General features: G+C 42.5%; 2 protein-coding genes across 2 annotated transcripts; both read left to right on the top strand.

Annotated features, from left to right (window-relative positions):
- Positions 1 to 566: 566 nt before the first annotated feature.
- Positions 567 to 6,928, top strand: PCNA (proliferating cell nuclear antigen). The gene is made up of 6 exons (XM_055300943.1): positions 567 to 950; positions 2,002 to 2,099; positions 2,265 to 2,332; positions 2,771 to 2,965; positions 5,567 to 5,690; positions 5,778 to 6,928. Exons 1-6 carry the CDS (start codon positions 730 to 732, stop codon positions 5,855 to 5,857), a joined length of 786 nt encoding a protein of 261 aa, XP_055156918.1. The 5' UTR covers positions 567 to 729; the 3' UTR covers positions 5,858 to 6,928.
- A 509-nt stretch (positions 6,929 to 7,437) lies between these two features.
- TMEM230 (transmembrane protein 230) lies at positions 7,438 to 17,046 on the top strand. The gene is made up of 4 exons (XM_055300956.1): positions 7,438 to 7,567; positions 9,687 to 9,807; positions 11,168 to 11,290; positions 16,007 to 17,046. The coding sequence occupies exons 2-4, from the start codon at positions 9,709 to 9,711 to the stop codon at positions 16,145 to 16,147; spliced, it is 363 nt and encodes a 120-aa protein (XP_055156931.1). The 5' UTR covers positions 7,438 to 7,567; positions 9,687 to 9,708; the 3' UTR covers positions 16,148 to 17,046.
- The last annotated feature ends 4,697 nt before the right edge of the window (positions 17,047 to 21,743 follow it).

The raw sequence follows: 21,743 nt of genomic DNA, 5'->3' as shown, positions 1-21,743 counted from the left end.
ATTGGAATTTTCACGCAAATAAGCTTAGATTTTTAAAACAAGATTGCTGATATCTGTATTTAGGAAAATATTGTAGATTGCAATCCTTCAGTGGTCAGTTTAGCCACATTTATCAAAACATCACTTCTACGATAGCAAAAATAAAATGCACTTTTAAAAGAGCCGTATTCCTCGGGCTGCCAGGCGTCGTCCTCCCGGTGGGTTGGATTTGCCTTTCACTTTCACGGCTAAAGTCTTTCTAGTCCTGAAGCGGGAGGTTGAGGAGGCAGCACAAGACTGTAACTCAAAGAACCCCAACCTGGGTCTGGCCGTCACAAGCCCAGACTTGTTCAGCGCCCCGCGTCGCGAGCCGGGCCAAGAAGGCAGACCTGCGGCAGGCGGAGGCGCCCCGCTCCTGCCCCGCCCCTGCAGCCGACCGACCCTTCAGTGGACGGTCAGGGAGGACGGGCTAGAGCGGAGGCCAAGGACACTATTGGCCCAGGAGTCCGTCCGCCAGGGAGTGGGCGGGGCTACGTGGTGACGCGCCACACGCGGCGCAGAGGCGGAGAGCGCGCGCCAGCAGACGCGGCGCTATTAAACGGTTGCAGGCGGAGCGGGCGGGTTGTGATCGTCCCGGCTCCCAGGCCCTCGCCGCTGCGTTCGCCCGCTCGCTCGTATCCCGTGACGCCAAGCCGGCTACAACTTCCTCTTCGTCTCCGCCTGCAGCTGTGTCGTTGTGACTCTGCCACCATGTTCGAGGCGCGCCTGGTCCAGGGCTCCATCCTGAAGAAGGTGCTGGAGGCGCTTAAGGATCTCATCAACGAGGCCTGCTGGGACATCAGCTCGAGCGGCGTAAACCTGCAGAGCATGGACTCCTCCCACGTCTCCCTGGTGCAGCTCACTCTGCGCTCCGAGGGCTTCGACACGTACCGCTGCGACCGCAACTTGGCCATGGGTGTGAACCTCACCAGGTGAGCCCCTGGGGTCGCCAAGGGCCGGGCTCTCCTGCACCCCCACCTCCGGCTCTTGGCGGGAGCGCCTGCGAGCTAGGTCCTCATTGGCTGGCGTGGGCGACCCGCGCCTTCTCATTGGCCTGCGGCGCCCAGGGGCGGGAACTAGCGGAGCGCGCGGTTCCGAAAGCCCGCGCTGGCAGCCGCGCGAACCGGCGTTTTCCGCGCCAAAGTCACAAAGCGGGTGGTGGCGGGAAAATGACGGGCTTCTTCGTGGTGCCGGGAAAAGACGTACACAGCACCTTGGCCACTAAGTGCCGGCGGCCTTGGATGAGAACCCTTTGGCTTGACTGCCTTTAACCGCTTTATAATGTGCCCGAGTTATGTCACCCCACCTAGGGACCATCGGTTGATTCTGGCCCTTTATTATTAGGAAGTTGCAGTGAGCACCCTAAGTTCCTGGACTTAAAGTTTCTCCAGGGCAGTGGCTTTCAACTCTTTGATCACTACATGTCTAGTACACGAACATGTTTAAAGATTTTATTTACTCGTGAGAGACGCAGGCAGAGGGAGAAGCAGGCTCCCTCAGGCTCCACATAGGGAGCTCTATGTGGGACTCCATCCCAGGACCCCGGGATCTCGACGTGAGCCAAAGGCAGGCGCTCAACCACTGAGCCACCCCGCCTTCCAAAAGCATGTTCAAATATGAGGCTTATGAGAAATACTTGACCTCGACTACATGCAGTGTGTATTAATAAGTATCTTAGCTCATTTTTCTTGACCGTCAGGACCCAATAATTTGCTTCGCTCACCAAAGGGATTTGCAATTTGCAATGCGTGAAATGCTGCTCTTTTGTTTATATCTAGAAGTGAAATGGCTCATGGTAGGCTGTGTGCCTGTTAAAGAATAAATACTGCCAAATTGCGTCACAAAATGGCCGGATTAGTTTACCTCACTCACCAATTCCTCAGACGACCTTGGTAAAGATGGTAACTCCTTAATTGGGTCAGAAATCTTAACGATTCTGAGAACGTTGTGGCAATTTTAAATCCTGTGTCTTCCGTGTTCTAGCATGTCCAAAATACTAAAATGTGCTGGCAATGAAGACATCATTACACTAAGGGCTGAAGATAATGCGGACACCTTGGCACTAGTATTTGAAGCTCCAAGTAGGTGATACTCTTCTACTAAATTATATTAGAGGAAATTTAAATGCAGTGTAAAATATTTCTCTTAGTTGTGAAAAACTTAAAATGTTCCTAATGATTGTAAAACTTATTAATGGCATAGTTATAAACTTACGTGCTTTTCTTCAATCTGCTTTCTTTTGGTAGATCAAGAAAAAGTTTCAGACTATGAAATGAAGTTAATGGATTTAGATGTTGAACAACTTGGAATTCCAGTGAGTATTAAGAGTAGACTTTAAAGCAGTGTTAGGGGATCCCTGGGTGGCTCAGCGGTTTGGCGCCTGCCTTCGGCCGGGAGCCTAATCCTGGAATCCCAGGATTGAGGCTCCCTGCATGGAGCTTGCTTCTCCTTCTGCCTGTGTCTCTGCCTCTCTCTCTCTCTCTCTCTCTCTCTCTCTCTCTCTGTGTCTTTCATGAATAAATAAATAAAATCTTTAAAATAAAAATAAAGCTGTGTTAGCAGAAATTCATTCAGGTGAGGTTTATCGACATAAGAAATGATGAGTATGTTCTGGAAATACACAATGAGTGATACTTTAAAGTAATCAGAAAACCTTAAATTCTGAATTCTTGTCTAGATGCCAAGGCTTCAGAAAAATGAGAATGCCAAATTTAGTTTCCAGCAAGTGAACTCTAATTTTTCATTTTAACAGGAACAAGAATATAGCTGTGTGGTAAAGATGCCTTCTGGTGAATTTGCACGTATATGTCGAGATCTGAGTCACATCGGAGATGCTGTTGTAATTTCCTGCGCAAAAGATGGAGTGAAATTTTCTGCAAGTGGAGAACTAGGAAATGGAAATATCAAGTTGTCACAAACAAGTAATGTCGATAAGGAGGAGGAAGCTGTAAGTAGTGTCTTAAGTAAACAAAATACTTTGAAGAGAATTCTGACCCTGTTTAACATTAGGTTGTTCCTTAGTTTTTTCGGGCTGCTACAGCAAAATACCATAGACACTGACTTAGAAACAAGTGAAGTTTATTTCTCACAGTTGTGGAGGCTGGGAAACTGGCAGAGTCAGTGTCTATGAAGACCTGCTTTTTGGTTCACAGACAGTGGGCTTCTTTCTCACCTGGTAGGGTCAAAGAAGCTCTCTGGGGTCTCTTTTAGAAGGGTATAGCATTAAGCAACCCCCCAAGCCCTACCTCCCAAGTACCATCACATGAAGATTTGGTTTTAACATGAGTTTTTGTGGAAACAAACAAACATTCAGTCTATAGCAAGGTAATTGCAACTCAACAGAGGTATCTAGTTGGAGGTAAAAACCTACCGTTTAGGAGCTCTTAGGTAAATCTTTATATTAGCTTTCTACACTGTATGCCCAGTAGGGGGCAATTAAGGTTTTCCAATATAATCAAGTGCTTTATTAATTTAATTTATTTTTTAAGATTTTATTTATTCATGAGAGACACAGGGAGACGCAGAGACATAGGCAGAGGGAGAAGTAGGCTCCCTGCAAGGAGCCCAATGTGGGACTCAATCCCAGGACCCCAGGATCATACCCAGAGCCAAAGGTAGATGTTCAACTGCTGAGCCACCCACGTGTTCCTCAAGTGCTTTTTTTAGATCCTCATTTATAAGCTAATATTTTGTAATTGCATTTTTTAAAAGGTTTGTAGCCTTTGAACCAACATCAGCTAATTCTGAGACACATGGATGGCTCAGTAGTTGAGTGTCTGCCTTTGGCTCAGGGTGTGATCCCAAAGTCCCAGATTGAGTCCCACATAGGGCTCCCTGTATGGAGCCTGCCTCTCGTGTCTGTCATGAATAAATAAAAATTGTTTAAAAATCAGCTACTTTTGTAAATGAAAGTGAATTGATGGTTTTAACCTCACAGGATTATTAGGATTAAATATGGTAACATATTCAAAGCGCCTAACGTAGTGTCTGGCATTTTAAGTTTACGGTAACTATATTAGATATTCTTGTCCCTTGCGTAAGTAGTCAACCCTCAGGTTAAATTAAGACTTAAAAATATTAGTAGCAAAAGTCCAGAGGCTAATTCTGCATTATCTGTCTCCTAAATCACATTGTAATTCACCTGCCAGCCCAGATTTTTTGTTTTAATCAAATTAATTCTTTTATAAATAGTCTTATATCTGAAGGATAAGCATTTAATGACATTCATTATTTGATATTAAGAAATTTAGCAAAAATATAAAATAAATTTAGCAGTGTTTCCTATTTTCTTGCTTATTTCAGAAATTTGAATCAAGATTTTAATAGGCACCATACATTGTAGTTTGTTGATAGGCCCTCAGATTTCTTTATTTTTTTTATTTTTTATTTTTAAGATTTTATTTATTCACAAGAGACACACAGAGGCAGAGACACAGGCAGAGGGAGAAGCAGGCTCCATGCAGGGACCCTGATATGGGACTCAAACCCGCATCTCCAGGATCATGCCCTGGGCTGAAGCTAAACCACTGAGCCACCCAAGCTGCCCTCTTTTCTTTTTTAATTTATTTTATTTTTATTTTTTAAGATTTGGGCAGCCCCGGTGGCGCAGCGGTTTAGCGCCGCCTGCAGCCCGGGGTGTGATCCTGGAGACCCAGGATCGAGTCCCACATCAGGCTTCCTGCATGGAGCCTGCTTCTCCCTCTGCCTGTGTCTCTCTCTGTCTCTGAATGAATGAATGAATGAATGAATGAATAAATAAATAAATAAATCTTTAAAAAGAAAAAATATTTTACTGATTCATGAGAGACACAGAGAGAGCGGTAGAGACCTAGGCAGAGGGAGGAGCAGGCTCCATGCAGGGAACCCGATGCAGGATCGTATAAACTGGTAGCCACAGCTCCGGAGGCTTGATGATATTCAGTGTTTTCTTTGTTTTGGGAATGAGAGCAAGAATACTCTACAGATGGTGGTGTGTGTACCTCTAGTAGGTGTGAGGTGTGTACATGTATTTTCTTAGCCATAATAATCATTTAGAATCATTAGGTCATTAGGGTTATAATAATATATTTCATTCCTTCATTTGTTAGCTGATTTAATTATTAAAAGCATTCCCATAAAGAGCTTTCTCTTATCATGTAATTTGTTCACCTGAGCTATATATAGTTCAAATAGGAAAGACTAAATACCTGAGTCTTTTGCTTTATTTACCATTCCTCAAAATTGGCTACTTTGAAGAATGATATGAAACTAATAAATTTTTTTGTTTGTTTGGTTGGTTTTTAAATGTATATTCTAGGGGTGCCTGGGTGGCTCAGTTGGTTAAGCTCCCAACTCCTGCTTTTGGCTCAGATCATGATCTCCCTGCTTGGGCTCTTTACTTAGCTGGGAGTGTGTTTGAATATTAACACCTTCCACTTGCTCACTCTTGCATGCATGCGCTCTCTCTCTCTTGCTCTCTAATCTTTAAAAATAAATGTATATTCCAAACTATGAGTTGTAACTTTCTTGATGTTTTTCAATATGATTAATCTTTTGTTTTCTCTTTCAGGTTACCATAGAGATGAATGAGCCAGTTCAGCTAACTTTTGCACTGAGATACTTGAACTTCTTTACAAAAGCCACTCCGCTCTCTCCTACAGTAACACTCAGTATGTCTGCAGATGTACCCCTTGGTAAGATAATCAGTTTGTTAAATCTTGTTTTATAGATTGCATATGTGGTACTTCTCAATAATTAATTATGTTCCTGTCTTCTTTCAGTTGTAGAGTATAAAATTGCTGATATGGGACATTTAAAGTACTACTTGGCTCCCAAGATTGAGGATGAAGAAGGATCTTAGATATTTTTCTTAAAATCCAAGAAAATAAAATTAAGCTCTTTAAGAACTGCTTCTGAGATGCCTACATGTACTTACGTTTCTTCTGTCATCAAATTTGTGCCTCTGAGTACATATGTAGATATTTTCTGTAAATAACCTATTTTTTCTTCATCCTTTACAATTTGTTTAAAGAATAAAGTCAAATCTGGACTTGTTAACCTAGAAATATTTCTGCCTTACCTAAAAAGTTCTCGTGATTTTCATAACAAAAGGGTTTTGACTCTAAATGCAGTTTAAATAATTTTTTTCAATTTAAATAAAGGTTATTTGAATTTCAAATATCAGAAGACCGTGCCTTCATTTGGACTGTTGCAAGTATCCTAGGGAATTCAGTTCAAGCTACCCTTTCATGTAAATGAAGTATTCCAAATACAGTAGGTGACCAGATATTTTTGGGGATTCACCTGTCAAACTTATTTTGGTATTCTAACTTGAATTCAAGAAATGGAACAGGAGAGTAGACCAAACCCTATATATTTTTTTAGCAAAAACTAACACTTTTTTCAGAAGCTTTTTGTATCCAAAGCTGTGGGCTTTAGAAGACTAGCATTGCTATAGGCCAGTGTTTCTTTAGCCTAGGGAGCCTTTTAAAAGAATCTTGAAAGATTTAGTAGATTTGATAGGGCCCAAGCAATATGTTTGTGCAAAAATAATTTTTCTAGTATAAATAGCCTTTTTTGGGACTAGTAGTTGTGAAACAGACGAAGTGTTACTAATTGTGTCACAAACTGGCATAGTACACGTTGAGAATTGCTTCATTAAAGTCCTTTATCCCAGTGTATTTTGTGCTGGTGGTTTAAATGACAGGTTTCTTTGTTGTAATACCTGGACTGAGTTCTAGTTACTGGACCTTCTGTGTGCCTGGGGGTGGGGAAGGACATTGGCTGCCGAGGGGCCTGACGGGTTTTGGGAGTGATGTAACTTATATGACTGGTGATGGTTCCAAGACTGTATGCACTTCTCAAACTCATCCAATTGTACTTTATTGTATGTAAATTATACTTTAATAAATCTGACATTTACAAAGCTTCATGTGCTGCAAAATGTCCCTTGTGGGCGGGCCTCTTATCTGGGTAAGGATCGACATCCTGATCGAGAGGAGAGGGAAACCAGTGGTGGGGTACTGACCAGCAGAGCAGAAGAGAACACCCGGCACGGCGAGGAAGGCCTACAGCCCGGGCCGTGAAAAGGCGGCTTGGCATTCCAGTGGTTGCTGCGCTGTCGGGGTTTCCGTCTCCCAGGGGTGCCGCTTGAGCTCCCAACACTGCGCGAGGGATCAGAGAAAGAAACGGGGCAGCCGGTCACCTTAGACACCCAGCAGACGTGGCCGGCAGCAAGCCCGGGCCGCAGCCCCAGCCGCAGCGACTCCCGCGACCCCACAGGGCGAGGCCACCGGCGCCCCCGTCCCCCGCCCCAGCTCCCAGGGCCTCCCATAGCATGCTCCCCCTAGCGCGGGGCCAAAGCCGGACCTTCCAGAGAGCGGAAGGAGGGGGCGTCGCTCCCGGTGACGCCGCTTCCGGCGCGCTGCCTTCCGGCGCATCACTTCCGGCGTCGAGCTCGGCGGGTGGGGCGGGGTGACAGTTAGGCGAGGCGTGCCATGAGGCCTCAGGCGCCTCCGCTGCCAACCGTGAGGGAGCCGTCGGCGCGCGGGCGGCCTGGCGCGGCGCTCCGGTAAGGCGTGCGTGCGTGCGGCGGGGCGGGAGCGGAAGCGCCCCCCTCAGGCGCCGGCGGGGCCGAGACTGCGCCGCCCGTCGAAATCTAGCTCCGTGTCCTGGTTGTGGAGCGTTCGCCAGACCGGCCGTTGCTGGCCTCTTCCCAGAAGCCGGTTTTGTTTGTTTTCCGCCTAAATTCGTGTCGGTTTTTCTTTGTCTTCCCGGCTAGGTCGGGAGACGGGCAGGAAGGTAGTTGTGTGTGTGGAGGCGCCTAATGCCAGGCTCTGCGCTGCTCAACTGATGCTTTCAAGGTCTTGCAACATTGGCGTGGGCAGGGAGTTTGCAGGTTGTGGTGCAACCGGTAAAAAAAAAAAAAAAAAAAAAAAGACTTTTGGGAACTTGGGCTGCTACTTTGAAAACCTCGATTTACGTTTTCCCTTTCTCTTGCAGAATTCTTACTCTTTGACACCAGTAAGCTTTCGTCTCCCTTGTTCCTTATTATACCCAGCGCTTTTTTATGTTTTGATGCAGGTGTAGGAATAGGTAATGGCAAAGTACGGAAACTTTTTTTGAAAAGAATACAAATCTGAAGTGATTAAATGCCCTCAAACTCCCACATACCGGTAATTTGGACTTTATAGAGTTAAATTTAGATTATCATGAAACCGAGATCGCAACACTTAAAAATCTAGTATTAGATGCAGTTTGAGCTAACTTTAGAAAAGCATATAAATTAGCATACTTGATTGAGTACTTGATTTCTGCACTGGTATATAATTGCTAAAAAGGGACATTTGCATTTAGCACCAATTCCATCATAATGCTAGTTATTTGAGGTTGACTACGGGCCACTGGAAACAGCTCATTAATATTATAGATAAAATATCTAGAAAGCACTTAGAATAATAATACCTGGTAGGTACCAACACTGGGTAATTATTAACTGACATTATTATAATGATGATGGTTGTTTCCAAAGTGTCATACCAGAGGAAGGCAAAAGTCTTTATAGTTTCTGGTTAGTTTGTTTTTTTAATGTTGCACTTATTGTAAAATACGTAATTTTCTCTGTTTACAGATACACTTCACCTTTATTTTTTTTTAAATATTTTATTTATTTATTGAGACACAGAGAGAGAGAGGCAGAGACACAGGCAGAGGGATAAGCAGGCCCCATGCAGGGAGCCTGATGTGGGACTCCATCCATCCCAGGTCTCCAGGATCACGCCCCGGGCTGCAGGCGGCGCTAAACCGCTGTGCCACCGGGGCTACCCCTACACTTCACCTTTAGAAATAGCTTCACAATCAAAATAGATTTACTTTTTAATCATGATTTTGTGATTTAATGGAGGAAAAGTGCACAAATTACAAATGTTTTCTGATTTAAATGTCACTGCTTTTTAATCTTCCCTACTATCTCTTAAACTGGTGACAGAATAACTGTGATTTAATTACTGAAGTTGGCTTTGACTATTTTGAACAAAAAACAGGTTTTATTCCTTTCTTTTTTTCTTTTAAGGAAACCATAGAAGTAATCTGGAAAATGAAATCACTACTTTCAGTGCTTGGGGTGGGGCAGAGAGGCAGGCAGATTGGCACTGGTACCGTGCTGACTGATAACCAGTACTGATAGTGCTGACAGACAAATTTACAGGAAGCTCTACAGATATTTTGCATTAAAAGAATGATGCCATTAGAGGGAATCAACAAAATGCTGATGTGAGTGTATTCCGTATCCCACCCAACTTCCTCCCTGGCAAATAAAAGAATCATTTGAGCATATGCTCCTCATGCCTTTTCCTGAACCAGGGACTGGGGCCAGGCAGTACTAAAGCAGAATTTAAGTCACCGCTCTTCCACCTACTCTGTGAGGCTTTGGAAAAATTAGGAGGCAAGGGAACATTGGTGACAAGACAAATATGAGGCCTGTTTCTTGGCAAATGTTTTGATTCTCATTCTACGAGGACAAACCAAGGTAGATACATGAGAATGTTTTCAGTCTGTCAAAGAAATACCAGATTTCAAGTGCAATGGAACATAAATTGCCAGTTGCTTAGTATGACATCTCAGGCTCAAAATTCCAATATATGTAGCATACTGTTGTCACTTGCAACAATAACAGTTTTCTTTGTCTTTAGGCTATAGCTCTGTCAGTGTGTTATGATGCCGTCTCGTACCAACCTGGCTACTGGAATCCCCAGTAGTAAAGTGAAATACTCAAGGCTCTCCAGCACAGACGATGGCTACATTGACCTTCAGGTAGATGCGGAAGGGAGCTGGTAAGACTGGCTGGCTCTGTTTCTGTTGAGTTAGCAGGAAGACCTTACAGGCAGAGGTTCTGCTAACTGTCCTTAGGGGTTAGAAGGAACAAGAAGGAAACTAAGCTCTGAGACCCTTTCAACCATAGTTTGCTGAAGGAGGGACCTTGGTAGAGCAGTTTCAAACCGATATAAATACTGTTCATTTCTAAGAGTTTTTAGTTGTAATGCCAAAGCCCAGTAATTACAAATTTTATTTGGTTTTTCTGGAAAATACTCAGATTGTGTTTTGTTAAGTAGAATTTTTTTTTAAGGACTGTGTCATTGGTTCGTTTACACTTTAGTCAAAGCCAGTTCATCTTTTAAGGGAGAAACTAACTGCTAAAGCCAGCAAATTGTGGGAATCTTCCTTCTTTCCTGATGTCATGAGATCCAATTTATTAAAGGTATTCTTTGTGGCAAACAGTAAGTAAAACAGAATATTTGTTAAGTTTGTATCCTACCCTGATCATTAGTTATAAAATTCTTTTTTTTTTTTTTAGTTATAAAATTCTTAATGGTGTAGCATCTCCTTTTGCCCACTTCCCCTTAGGATAGTTTAGGTGGACCCAGGGCCAAGGAGGAAAAAGCAGGAACCCGTCCCTTTAAATATAAACAAATCAATTACTCTGTGCTCTTTGGACTCATGTTTGAAGGAGAGAGGTTTGGGTTTTGTTTTTTTTTTTTTTTTTTTTTTTTTGAAAGTACATCTGGGAAGCTTCCAGCCGGTTAGGTCAGATACAGAAATGAGGCAAACCTTAGAAAGCTTGTCTCTGAATCTTAACTTTGAATCAAACTTATTAACAAGTCGGGTTACTTGATCCAGGGGGTGGGCAACTAATGCTTTAGAAAAAGCTATCTCTAAGACCTTTGACTATGTGTTGGCTTAACTTTGAATGCCAAAAATCACGTATTTTCTTCTCCAGAGCATGATGTTCACTCTTGAATTACTGTAGATTAGTACAACCTTCCATGTGCCAGGCACTTAATAAACACATGTCTAATCAATGAATGACCATAAAGTATCTTTTATTTTTGTAAAAAAAAATGTTTTCTTATGGTACAATGAATGGTATGGAATGAGATTAGAAGTAGAAAGAGTAACATTCTGCTGGGACTCCTCTGGTGACTGTTAGCAATAACTGGAGCTTCACCTCCAGCTTGTCCCTTTCCTTTCTCTCCCAGAGCTATCGTGGGTAAGTAGGACTTCCTTCAAGACACACAAAGCATCTAGGTTGGTTCTTACTATCGTCCTTGTTTTAAAGTATCTGAGTCCTGGTATTTTCATAATGCTCTGCCTTTTTTGTTTGTTTCTCCTCCAGTTTAAGAAGAGCCCTCCTAAGATCCCATATAAGGCCATTGCGCTTGCTACAGTGCTGTTTTTGATTGGTGCCTTTCTCATAATCATAGGCTCCCTCCTTCTGGCTGGCTATATCAGCAAAGGGGTAAGCTGAAGGGTTTGTGGGAATGTGCCAGGAGATCTTTAAAGTGTGAGTCTGGGCTCTATTGTTTTATATTCATGTCTAGTATGATTCCTGTACACTCTAGCAGAAAGAAGAAAAGAGTTTTCTTTTAGATTTTGTTCTCAGATGACAAAATACATTTTGTTACATTTTGTACAAAATACGTTTCCTCTTTTGAGTAACAGCATGCTTGTCCCACAGTTTCTAGGTGGGTGGGGACAGGTAGGTACATTTTCCCTCCAAGATGTAGAGCAACCTTCCCAGTCATGGTTTGAAACAGCAAAGCCAAGCCTAAAATTGAGGATTCCTGATTGGTAATGTCTGTAACTGGAGTAGAATGTGTTACTGTAATTTCGCAGTGCCACAGACATACTATTCCAGGTTTGGGGAGAAGCAGTGAGGTTTGTATAGGTCTGGAGCCACCGACTAAGCCAGGACTTGTGACTCATGAGTCTGATCCTTCTTACATTAGGTTTGGTTGGAATTCTTGTTGAGCTTCAAAGTGTTATCTTCAAAACCTGAAGTGGTATTTGGTGGTTCTTTTTTCAGGCTATATACATACAGTAATAAACAGCATCCATGTTGATCTGAACTAATAATGATGATCTTAAGTCATGTGTGTTCTTCAACACACACCAGGCCAGGGGATGATGGTCATATTGTTCTACACAGAGAACACAGCCACGACCTGAAAAACTGTGGACATGACAGAAATTGGGAAGAGTAGCACTGTTGTAATAAAATGGCTATATATGGCTTTTAAGAAGTAATCTGATTTGCCTTTGGTCCCTATCTATTTAAAAGTATTATATGGTCACCAGATGCTTACTTGGTATAGTCTGTGTTTGAACACCTAACTTCAGGACTGTGGCTTTGGTTAACCTTAATTGAAGCATGCAGTATCAATCCCAGAGGATTCTTAATTATATTCTAAAAATTGAGAGTAGAGGTGAGATCCACATGCAGCAAATACCATTTTACTTTGTGTGGTTTATAAAACATTACTTTTTTTTTTTTTAAGATTTTATTTATTTATTCATGAGAGACAGACAGAGGCAGAGACATAGGCAGAGGGAGAAGCAGGCTCCCTTCTGGGAGCCTGATTTGAAACTCCATCCCAGGACCACGCCCTGAGCCGAAAGCAGATGCTCAACCACTGAGCCATCCAGGCATCCCTAAAAGACTACTTTTTTTTTTTTTAATTTTTATTTATTTATGATAGTCACAGAGAGAGAGAGAGTGTCAGGGACATAGGCAGAGAGAGAAGCAGGCTCCATGCACCGGGAGCCCGACGTGGGATTCGATCCCGGGTCTCCAGGATCGCACCCTGGGCCAAAGGCAGGCGCCAAACCGCTGCGCCACCCAGGGATCCCCTAAAAGACCACTTTTTCAATAAGGATAAATATGTTAATTTTAAAAATCACTAATAAGTTTTGGGTTTTGTAAAGTTTTTTCACTTTTTATTACAGGTATTTGAAACAGAACAGAAGTAAATGAAATAATATTTTAAACCCCTGTGTGTCTTACCATTCATCATCAACAGCTATAAACATTTTGTTTTGTGTATTCCAACTGTTTTTTCTGTGTATGAAGCCAAATACCAAATTTACATTTTGCTGATGTTCGTTATTTTATTATTTTTTTGAGAGAGAGTGGTGGGATGGAGGACAGAGGGAAAGGGAGAGAGAAAGAACCTGGGCAGCCCCGGTGGTGCAGTGGTTTAGCGCTGCCTGCAGCCCAGGGTGTGATCCTGGAGACCCTGGATCGAGTTCCACATCAGGCTCCTTGCATGGAGCCTGCTTCTCCCTCTGCCTGTGTCTCTGCCCCTCTCTCTCTCTCTCGTGTTTCTCATGAATAAATAAATAAATAAATAATTCTTTTAAAAAAAAAAAAAGAATCTTAAGCAGGTTCCATGCGGAGTCCAGTCTCACAACCCTGAGCTTGTGACCCGAGCTGAAATGAAGAGTCTGATATTAACTATCTGAGCCACCCAGGTACCTCTGTTTTGCTGGTATTCTTAAGTGTGCATCTTCAGTATGCATCTATAACAGTTTTTACTTAAGTTTAGGGGTGCTGTATTGATATCTTTGACCTTGTTCTTCAGATTTTTTTTTTTAGATTTAGGACTTGCTTAGATTCAGGGTTTTTTTAGTTGATACTAAGATAGATTGCTGGGTTTAAGTGTCTTCAGCTTAATTCATTTATTATAAACTTCCCCATCACTGTTTGTTTGGTTTTTTTTAAGATTTTTTATTTATTTATTCATGAGAGACACAGAGAGAGAGAGAGGCAGAGACACAGGGAGAGGGAGAAGCGGGCGGGCTCCATGCAGGGAGCCCAACGTGGGACTCGATCCGGGGACTCCAGGACAACGCCCTGGGCCGAAGGCAGGCGCTAAACCCCATCACTGTTTATACTAATGAATGCATTTCAATCATTTTCTGTAGTCATTAGCTGAAATTCCACTATAAAGCACTTTCTCAAATCTACCATCTGGTTACCCCAAAATATAATGTGTATAGTGAAAATAGGAAAAATGTTTACTTCTGTTTCACAACTTCTATAAAAATATATCTAGCAATCTTAAAAGGGGTCAGAGAATGGTATCATTGTAAACTATTTTTTCTTTCACATATTTGTGTTTCAGTCATAGTCTATATTCTTTTTTTTTTTTTTTTTAAGTAGGTTCCACGCCCAGTGTGGAACCCAAAGCAGGGCTTATATTCACAATCCTGAGATCAAGACCTGAGCTGAGATGAAGAGTCACATGCTTAACTGACTGAACCACCCAGGTGCCCCCCATATTCTTTTTAATACCTAAATTGTTCCATATTTGGTCAGTAGGACCCCTTCGTGTTACTCCTATGTCTTTTAAATGTGACCCACATAGCCTTTGATAACTTTCTTGCTTTCTGGCACAGCAAATTATCCCAGGCTCATCTATATATTTCCTGTCTCCCAGCTTGCAAACAGCCATTTCTCTAAAGAGCCCTAGTTTCTTTATAGGAAGTAGATTTAGAGAGATCACAGACTGGGCATTAGTGGTGCTCCTGCTTTGGTTTTCATTGTTTCTAGGCCTTTTCTGTGATGGAATCAGGAAATAGGTATCTTTTAGAAAACAATTTCCAGTGTAAATTTAAGAGTAGAGTTAATTAGAACTTAATTTCTTTTGATTTCTGTTTGTAAGTGAAGCAGCCAAAATTATATTGAGTTAGATAACCTAACAATAAGGATGCCTGGGTGGCTCGGCTCAGTGGTTGAACATCTGCCTTCAGCTCAGGGTGTGGTCCCGGAGACCTGGGATCAGGTCCCACTTCAGGCTCCCCTCGAGGAGCTTGCTTCTTTCTCCCTCTGCCTGTATCTCTGTGTCTCTGTGTCTCATGAATAAATAAATCTTTAAAAAAAAAAAAACAGCGTAAGATAACCTAACAATGTACGCTGTATAACTAGCCCTGTTAAAAGGAGATTTTTAGATTGGATTTAAATCTTTAGATGAGGAAAAGCTTAAAACCTGTGATAAAGGGGAGCCTGGGTGGCTCAGTTGGTTAAGCGTCTGCCTTTGGCTTAGGTCATGGTCCCAGGGCCCTGGGATCAAGCCCTCTATTGGGCTCCCTGCTCAGCGGGGAGTCTGCTTCTCCCTCTCCCTCTGCCACTTCCCCTGTTTATACTCTCTCTGTCAAATAAATAAATAAAATCATTTTTAAAAAATGGGAAAAATCACAAAAGAGGATAAGTTTAACTATATAAACATCTAAAATTCTTCCTAAAGACGGAGCAATTTTATAAAAGTCATTCATTTATTTAATACATTTATATGTTGGGCACAGCTGGGGATATAGGGATGAACAAAGTCCCTGCCCTCCTGGAACGCCCCAAATAACTGAAGCCCTACTGATAAAAACATTAAACACCATTTCTTCCCCTTTGACCTGTGAATTGTGCTCATGGGAATATACACTAAAGAAATAATCTGAAAGGCCAGGAAAAACAGTGACGTTTATTGTGGTATTCTGTACAGTTACAAAAAGTGAGAGACAACCAAAGTATCTAACAGGGAGGGGGGTATAATTGACCTATGACATGTTAATTTCAATTGTATAACATGATTCAATATATGTATGTATTGGGAAATGATCACCAGAATAAGTCCAGTTAACATCTAGCACTACATAGTTAGATTGTTTTTTCCCTCTGGTGAGAACTTTTAAGATATACACTCCCAGCAACTTGCTAATACAATACAGTATTATTAGCTATAGTCCCCATGCTATACATTGCTTCTCCAGAACTTCCTTATTTTGTAACTGGAGGTTTGTACCTTTTGTCTGTCTTCATCCTTTGCCTATCTCCCACCCCCAGTGCAGAACTTTTCATAGTATTTTGGCAATTGCTTGTTTTGTAATAAGAGACTAAAGGCACAGGGTATGGTGTGTTCACAACTGTAAACTACAATGGCGAAACGGAAGGAAATAAGCAAAATATGGGTGAAGATGGACAATTGACTTTTTAATTTTTAGTGCTTTACAGTTTTTCTGCATTTTATAATCAGGGGGAAAAGAGATGTAAACCTGTTCCCTTGGTAGCATACTACCCAAAGGAAATGCTCCAAAGAGTGTAAAACCCTGATGTATGGCTGTGTTTTATTTTACAACTTGTAATTTGTACCTTACTAATGTGTTTGCCTCCTTCTGCCACCAGGGGGCAGACCGAGCCGTTCCTGTCCTGATCATTGGCATTCTGGTGTTCCTGCCAGGATTTTACCACCTGCGCATTGCCTACTATGCTTCCAAAGGCTACCGGGGTTACTCCTACGATGACATTCCAGATTTTGATGACTAGCGCCCACCCTCAACCCCGAGAAGAATAAACACAGATGGGACTGAGAACAGAAACTGGCTAAGGAATTCTGTAGTTTGCAAATGTTAAACAAAAGAATGTGGCCAGATTTAAAGGTCCACCCTCAGGATGTCAACCGAGCATACAATTACAAATTAACTGGCCCTGGCAAAAGCTGACAACTTTTTCCACACAAATATCTATCTTGGAAGAATAGCAATGTTAATGGTGTGGGAAAGCAGGAGGTTATTATATAGCGGAAGGTGTTACTGCTGCCACCCTTTTTAGAGTTCAGCATTTCTTTTAATTAGTCCTCATTGTCAGTTTGTTTTGGTGGCAAATGGAAGAATTCAATATGTCAAATTTCATATTACTAGTAATTTATTTTGAAAACATCTAAGTATCTTACCCCTACACTCATCCTCTAACTTTGTATTCTAGTGGAAGACCTTGGCAAAATCAAATGTCAGTGTGGGTGCATCTGTAATATTTTTTACTTGCTTTCTCATTAATAGCCAGGACTTTTTTAAATCTCAGAGCAAGTTTCCAAAAGGTAAACATTTTCTCTGTTCAGGAATCCTTGGTCAGCTTTGATTTGGTCCACCAGTAAGTTGACCAGCATTTAATTTGGATCATTCTGTTCTTTGTAGATCAAGATGTTCTGTATATCATGCCTTTAAGGACTGGACTTTGGCTGTTTCCTAAGGAAAAAATGTAGATAAACGGTTGTTACTTAGAGATTATAAACCTCTTATTAGCACCTTACATTATGATGTCATTCTGCTGAAGATTGCAAGACTCAGCCTGGATCCCTAGGTGGACCAGACTGCCTTAATTTGATTCTGCTTCCTAGCTTACACAAAGTGACATATTCAAAAGAAATTAAAATGCCAAAATCTAAATCCTAGACTTAAAGTGAATTAATTTTAAGTATATTTCAGAAAAAATTTTAATGATTATATGATATCTTTGATCCCAATACTCAGGGCCAACTTCATTTTTAGATAACTGACCATATGAGTCAGACTGCTTTTCATTCCTCCTCTTACTGTGAGCTTATGGACCTAGGTGACTAGAAGCCAGGAAGGGTCGGTCATCAATTGAGATTTGGAGGGCTGTAGGTGGAACAGGTTTATTGGGGAAGGTGAGTTCACTTTCAGATGTGTTAAATTGTGGATCTGTACTTTACATCCACATGGGACTGTTGAGTAGGCAGTTGCAAAGCATGGATCTAAAGTTCAGGAGGGATAAGCCCTATCTAAGCCCGAGATAGAAATTAGGGAGTCATTGTTGGGACACTAACTAAAAACTGGATGATACCAATCACAGTGTGAGTGCATATGGGAAAAAATTAAGACTCAGGAAATGAGGGACAGAGAGAGCTGACCTGAAGCAACCTCCAAAGTTAAGTTCATTTGGTAATGGGAGAGCAGGCTGGGGAGCCCAGTACTCTTATTGAAGTTCCTATGTAAAAGAGATCTGTAAAGCATTATCCTTGGAACTGTTTTTATTTATTTATTTATTTATTTAAGATTTTATTTATTCATGAGAGAGACACAGAGAGAGAGAGAGGCAGAGACATAGGCAGAGGGAGAAGTAGGCTCCATGCAGGGAACCCGATGTGGGACTCCATCCTGGGACCCCAGGATAATGCCCTGGCCTGAAGGCAGGTGCTAAACCACTGAGCCACCCAGGGATCCCCTGGGAACTGTTTTTAAAGTAAAGCTCAGACCAGAAGGCTTTAACCAAATCAAATTTTTTGTTTTTGTTTGTTTTTAAGGTTTTATTTGAGAGAGAGAGAACAAGCTAGGGGGCAGGGAGCAGACTGCCTGCTGAGCAAGGACACCCCCCCCCCCCCCAATACTCTGCTTAATCCCAGGATCGAGATCATGACCGGAGCCGAAGTCAGACACTTAACTGACTCATTCACCCAGGCACTGCCCCTATTTGGTCCTTTTTATAAGGGTAATCGTGTCCCTGGTAAGGGGAAAACACTCAAAATGGAACATGGTTATAAAATGAGAAGTAGGCGTTTTGCAGTAGAAGGTAAACATTTACTCCCTGACCCAGTCTCTAAGGTTGTCTAATGAAGTTTCTTAGACACCTATCCAGAAGTGTTGTAAGCACATAAACCTATATATCCTCCTTTTTAAAACTCAGGTTCCAGGCAGCCAGGGTGGCGCAGCAGTTTAGCGCCGCCTGCAGCCCAGGGCGTGATCCTGGAGACCCTGGATTGAGTCCCACATCAGGCTCTCTACATGGTGCCTGCTTCTCCTTTTGCCTGTGTCTCTGCCTCTCTCTTTCTCTCTCTCTCTCTCTCTCTCTCTCTCTCTCTGTGTCTCTATGAATAAACAAATAAAATCTTTAAAAATAAATAATAAATAAAAACAAACTCAGGTTCCCATTGTATAGTTCTATAATTTCCCTTTTTTCCAGTTATTCTGTTGGGTGTATCTTTCCATATACATGGAGATCACATCCTTTTTAAAAATACACTAGAATATAGTTTTCATGTTGTGCATGTAGTCTTAGGGTTCTTTTTTTTTTTTTTTTTTTTTTTTAGTCTTAGGGTTCTAAGAGCAGAGATCATAAAGTTCTAATCCTTCCCTCTCTGATGTCCCCTAATGAGTGGTCCTTGCTGTTCTATTTGAACATTCACACAATCTCATTCCAGGTGGGATTGTTATTGAAGTATTTGATTTTTTTTAAGATTTTATTTATTTAAAAAAAAGATTTTATTTTGAGAGAGTGGGCAGGGGAAGGGGTAGAGGCAGAATGAGAGAGAATCTCAGGCACACCCACACTGAGCACAGAGCCCAATGTGGGGCTTAATCTCATGACCCTGAGATCCTGACCTGAACTGAAGTCAAGAGTTGGACATTTAGGTGATCCCTGGGTTGCTCAGCGGTTTGGCGCCTGCCTTCAGCCCAGGGCATGATCCTGAAGTCCCAGGATTGGGTCCTGCATCAGGCTCCCTGCATGGACCCTGCTTCTCCCTCTGCCTATGTCTCTGCCTCTTGTTCTGTGTCTCATGAATAATTAAATCTTTAAAAAAAAAAAAGTTGGACATTTTACAGACTGATCCACCCAGACACCCCTCAGGTATTATTTATTAAGACAAAATCAGACTCCCTGTAACTACACTGCCAGTAAATGTTTATTTTGGTTCTTTATAGAAAACACCCAAACCTTCATAATAGTGAATGTTTCTTGAACTCTGTCAAATGTACCAAGCACTTTTATTACATAACTTTCATTTTAATGCTTGGAAAAAACACCGACTTGGATGATATTCTTAGGTAATAGGTTGGATATTTGTAAAATTTTTTAAAAAAATATTTTATGTATTTATTCATGAGAGACACAGCACAAGAGAGAGGCAGAGACACAGGCAGAGGGAGAAGCAGGCTCCATGCAGGGAGCCGGATGTGGGACTCCATCCAGGTCTTCAGGATCACACCCTGGGCTGAAGGCGGCACTAAACTGCTGAGCCACATGGGCTACCCTAGGTTGGACATTTGTAAAGAAGTAGGGTAAGGGTGGGCAGAGCCGTAAACTGTGGTGGGGACCAAGGTCAGTTGTCAAATGTATATTTTATGTAAAAGCAGCCTTCTCCCTCCCTGCCCTTACTGTTAGCCAAACCATGTGCTCTAGCTTTATAAGGATTTTCTTATTTGCAACAACTGTTACACCTCTCAATAGTCATTTCCAAGGCTAAAAATCATCCCCACTTGAATCAGCTGTTCTACCTATGATGGAAATTCAGACCCATTGCCCCTGGATAAGCTTCACCCAGTCTGTGCCAGCCTCATATCGACTGTTTCCTTTCTGCCAAGATTTGTTAGGTGCTAAAGGCATAACAGGAAAAATTGAGCATGATCAGTGGGTAGCAGAGGTTGCAAACTAGTGGACACAGATGTTGGCCTGCATTTTGTTTTTAAAAATGGAAAAGTTCAATGATCTGATTTGGGGTTTTTCTTGGAAAATCAGTATATTTTTCTTCCTTACTGAGAGGCTACAACCACTGGAGCAGAATTCTCCAGTTCACCAAAGTTCTTATTGTTGCTTTATCTTTGTGCCTAACCTGCTAATTGTTTTCATTAAGGGCAAGAGTGTGTTTTAGGGTCCCACAAAGTCTAGCACAGTGTTGGTGGACACTTCAGGCTATTAGATGAAGAACCAAAGTTGAAAGTACGTTTCTATCCCAGGATGCTAGTTCTGTTCCTTTGAGGTGTGGACAGTTGGGCTGGTACCGTTTGATTTAGATGCTCCTAAATGACCCTCCCGCCAGCTGCCTGGCAGGCTACTCCCCTTCAAACAGATTTGGGGCTACCTGGTGAGTTCAGTCTCTGCCTGGCACCTTCTACTGAGGCCACTGTACCTAATTCACAACCATCTGCACATTCCCTCCTACGGGGTCTTCCAGTGTCCCAGTCAGCTGGCCTGGAAGAGCCTTCTGTTACTGGTTCAGTGAGGGAAGCTGGTGGAAAGACAACAGTTTTGACCTTTTGCTGACCGTCAAAGGGGTATAAGCCAAATTAACTGACCTTAGTTGTCTTGTGTCATCTAAACTATCTTGAGGCTTCTCTCCTAGACATGATCCCACAGGCTCCTGGCCTCACGTAAACTAGTTATGGTTTCATGCCAGGGTGGGAAAGGTAGAGTCCTGGTTAGCTCTTGAGGCATTGGGCAAATTATATCTGGAGCTTCAGTTTCCTTATAAAGTGGGGGTAAGCCAGTTCTACCTCCTAGGGTAAATGTGAAGATTAAATAAAACTGTGGAAGTGTGCTTCACACAGAGCCCGGCACCTAGAAAACGCTTTCTCACGCTGTTTGAGAAAGTGAAGACCGTCATTCCTTTGGCTTCAGGGAGTAGTGCTTCGGGTGAAGTTCATGAGGGGAGAGAGCCCATCTGTTATCCCTGGGGCCAACCTGAAGAGTCTGCTGGTCCGTGGTGGAACCACCATGGAGTCTGGGGCCAGAGCTAGCATGGCAGTCAGCCCCAGCCAAGGCAGGGCCCCCTTCGCTAACAGAATGGAGGGATAAGAAGATCTCCAGCCCCTGGCCCTTTGCCAGCATGCAGCTGGGATGCTGTATGCTCTAGTCCTGTGGGCAAGAGGGGAAGGTAGAGGACCTAAGCACCCCATTCTTTCATTCTTCTCACTAACTGGAGAAGAGCCAACTAGAAAATGCTCCAGTCTTGGCTAAGGTGCTAATCCTTTGAGAAGGTTTTCTCTAGGATTAATATCCACAGAGTTGGCTCTGAGACCATCATCCTCAGGCCCGCTATGCCCCTATGACTGAAAAGGTGACAATAGAATCACCAACACAGCTAGGAGGTTTTGTGGCCTGGCAGAGTGGGGAAGACGACTGGCACCAGGCAAGAGTTGTAAGGATAAGGAGCTGGGGCTGAGTCAGATCTCTGGATATAGCTACGGTTTCTGTCACTGTAGCTATGATCTGAACTTTTAAGTTGGTGTTTTTGTTTTGTTTTGTTTTGTTTTGTTTTTTTAAGAATTTGACAGAGAGAGAAAGAGCATACAAACAGGGAGCAGCAGATGGTGGGTTGGGGGGGAGAAGCAGACTCCCCGCTGAGCAG

The sequence above is a fragment of the Nyctereutes procyonoides genome, unplaced genomic scaffold (genome assembly GCF_905146905.1).
Source record: "Nyctereutes procyonoides isolate TBG_1078 unplaced genomic scaffold, NYPRO_anot_genome, whole genome shotgun sequence".
In the NCBI taxonomy this organism is placed as follows: Eukaryota; Metazoa; Chordata; class Mammalia; order Carnivora; family Canidae; genus Nyctereutes; species Nyctereutes procyonoides.
This window is presented reverse-complemented; position numbering and strand designations above follow the sequence as displayed.

Excerpts from the sequence above, each read along its gene's own strand:
- PCNA (XM_055300943.1), top strand. The coding sequence starts at position 730 with ATGTTCGAGGCGCGCCTGGTCCAGGGCTCCATCCTGAAGAAGGTGCTG. Across the intron at positions 2,333-2,770 it reads TTGAACAACTTGGAATTCCA|GAACAAGAATATAGCTGTGT; the intron begins GTGAGTATTAAG and ends TCATTTTAACAG. Across the intron at positions 5,691-5,777 it reads GTCTGCAGATGTACCCCTTG|TTGTAGAGTATAAAATTGCT; the intron begins GTAAGATAATCA and ends GTCTTCTTTCAG.
- TMEM230 (XM_055300956.1), top strand. The coding sequence starts at position 9,709 with ATGATGCCGTCTCGTACCAACCTGGCTACTGGAATCCCCAGTAGTAAA. Across the intron at positions 9,808-11,167 it reads ATGGCTACATTGACCTTCAG|TTTAAGAAGAGCCCTCCTAA; the intron begins GTAGATGCGGAA and ends TTTCTCCTCCAG. Across the intron at positions 11,291-16,006 it reads CTGGCTATATCAGCAAAGGG|GGGGCAGACCGAGCCGTTCC; the intron begins GTAAGCTGAAGG and ends TTCTGCCACCAG.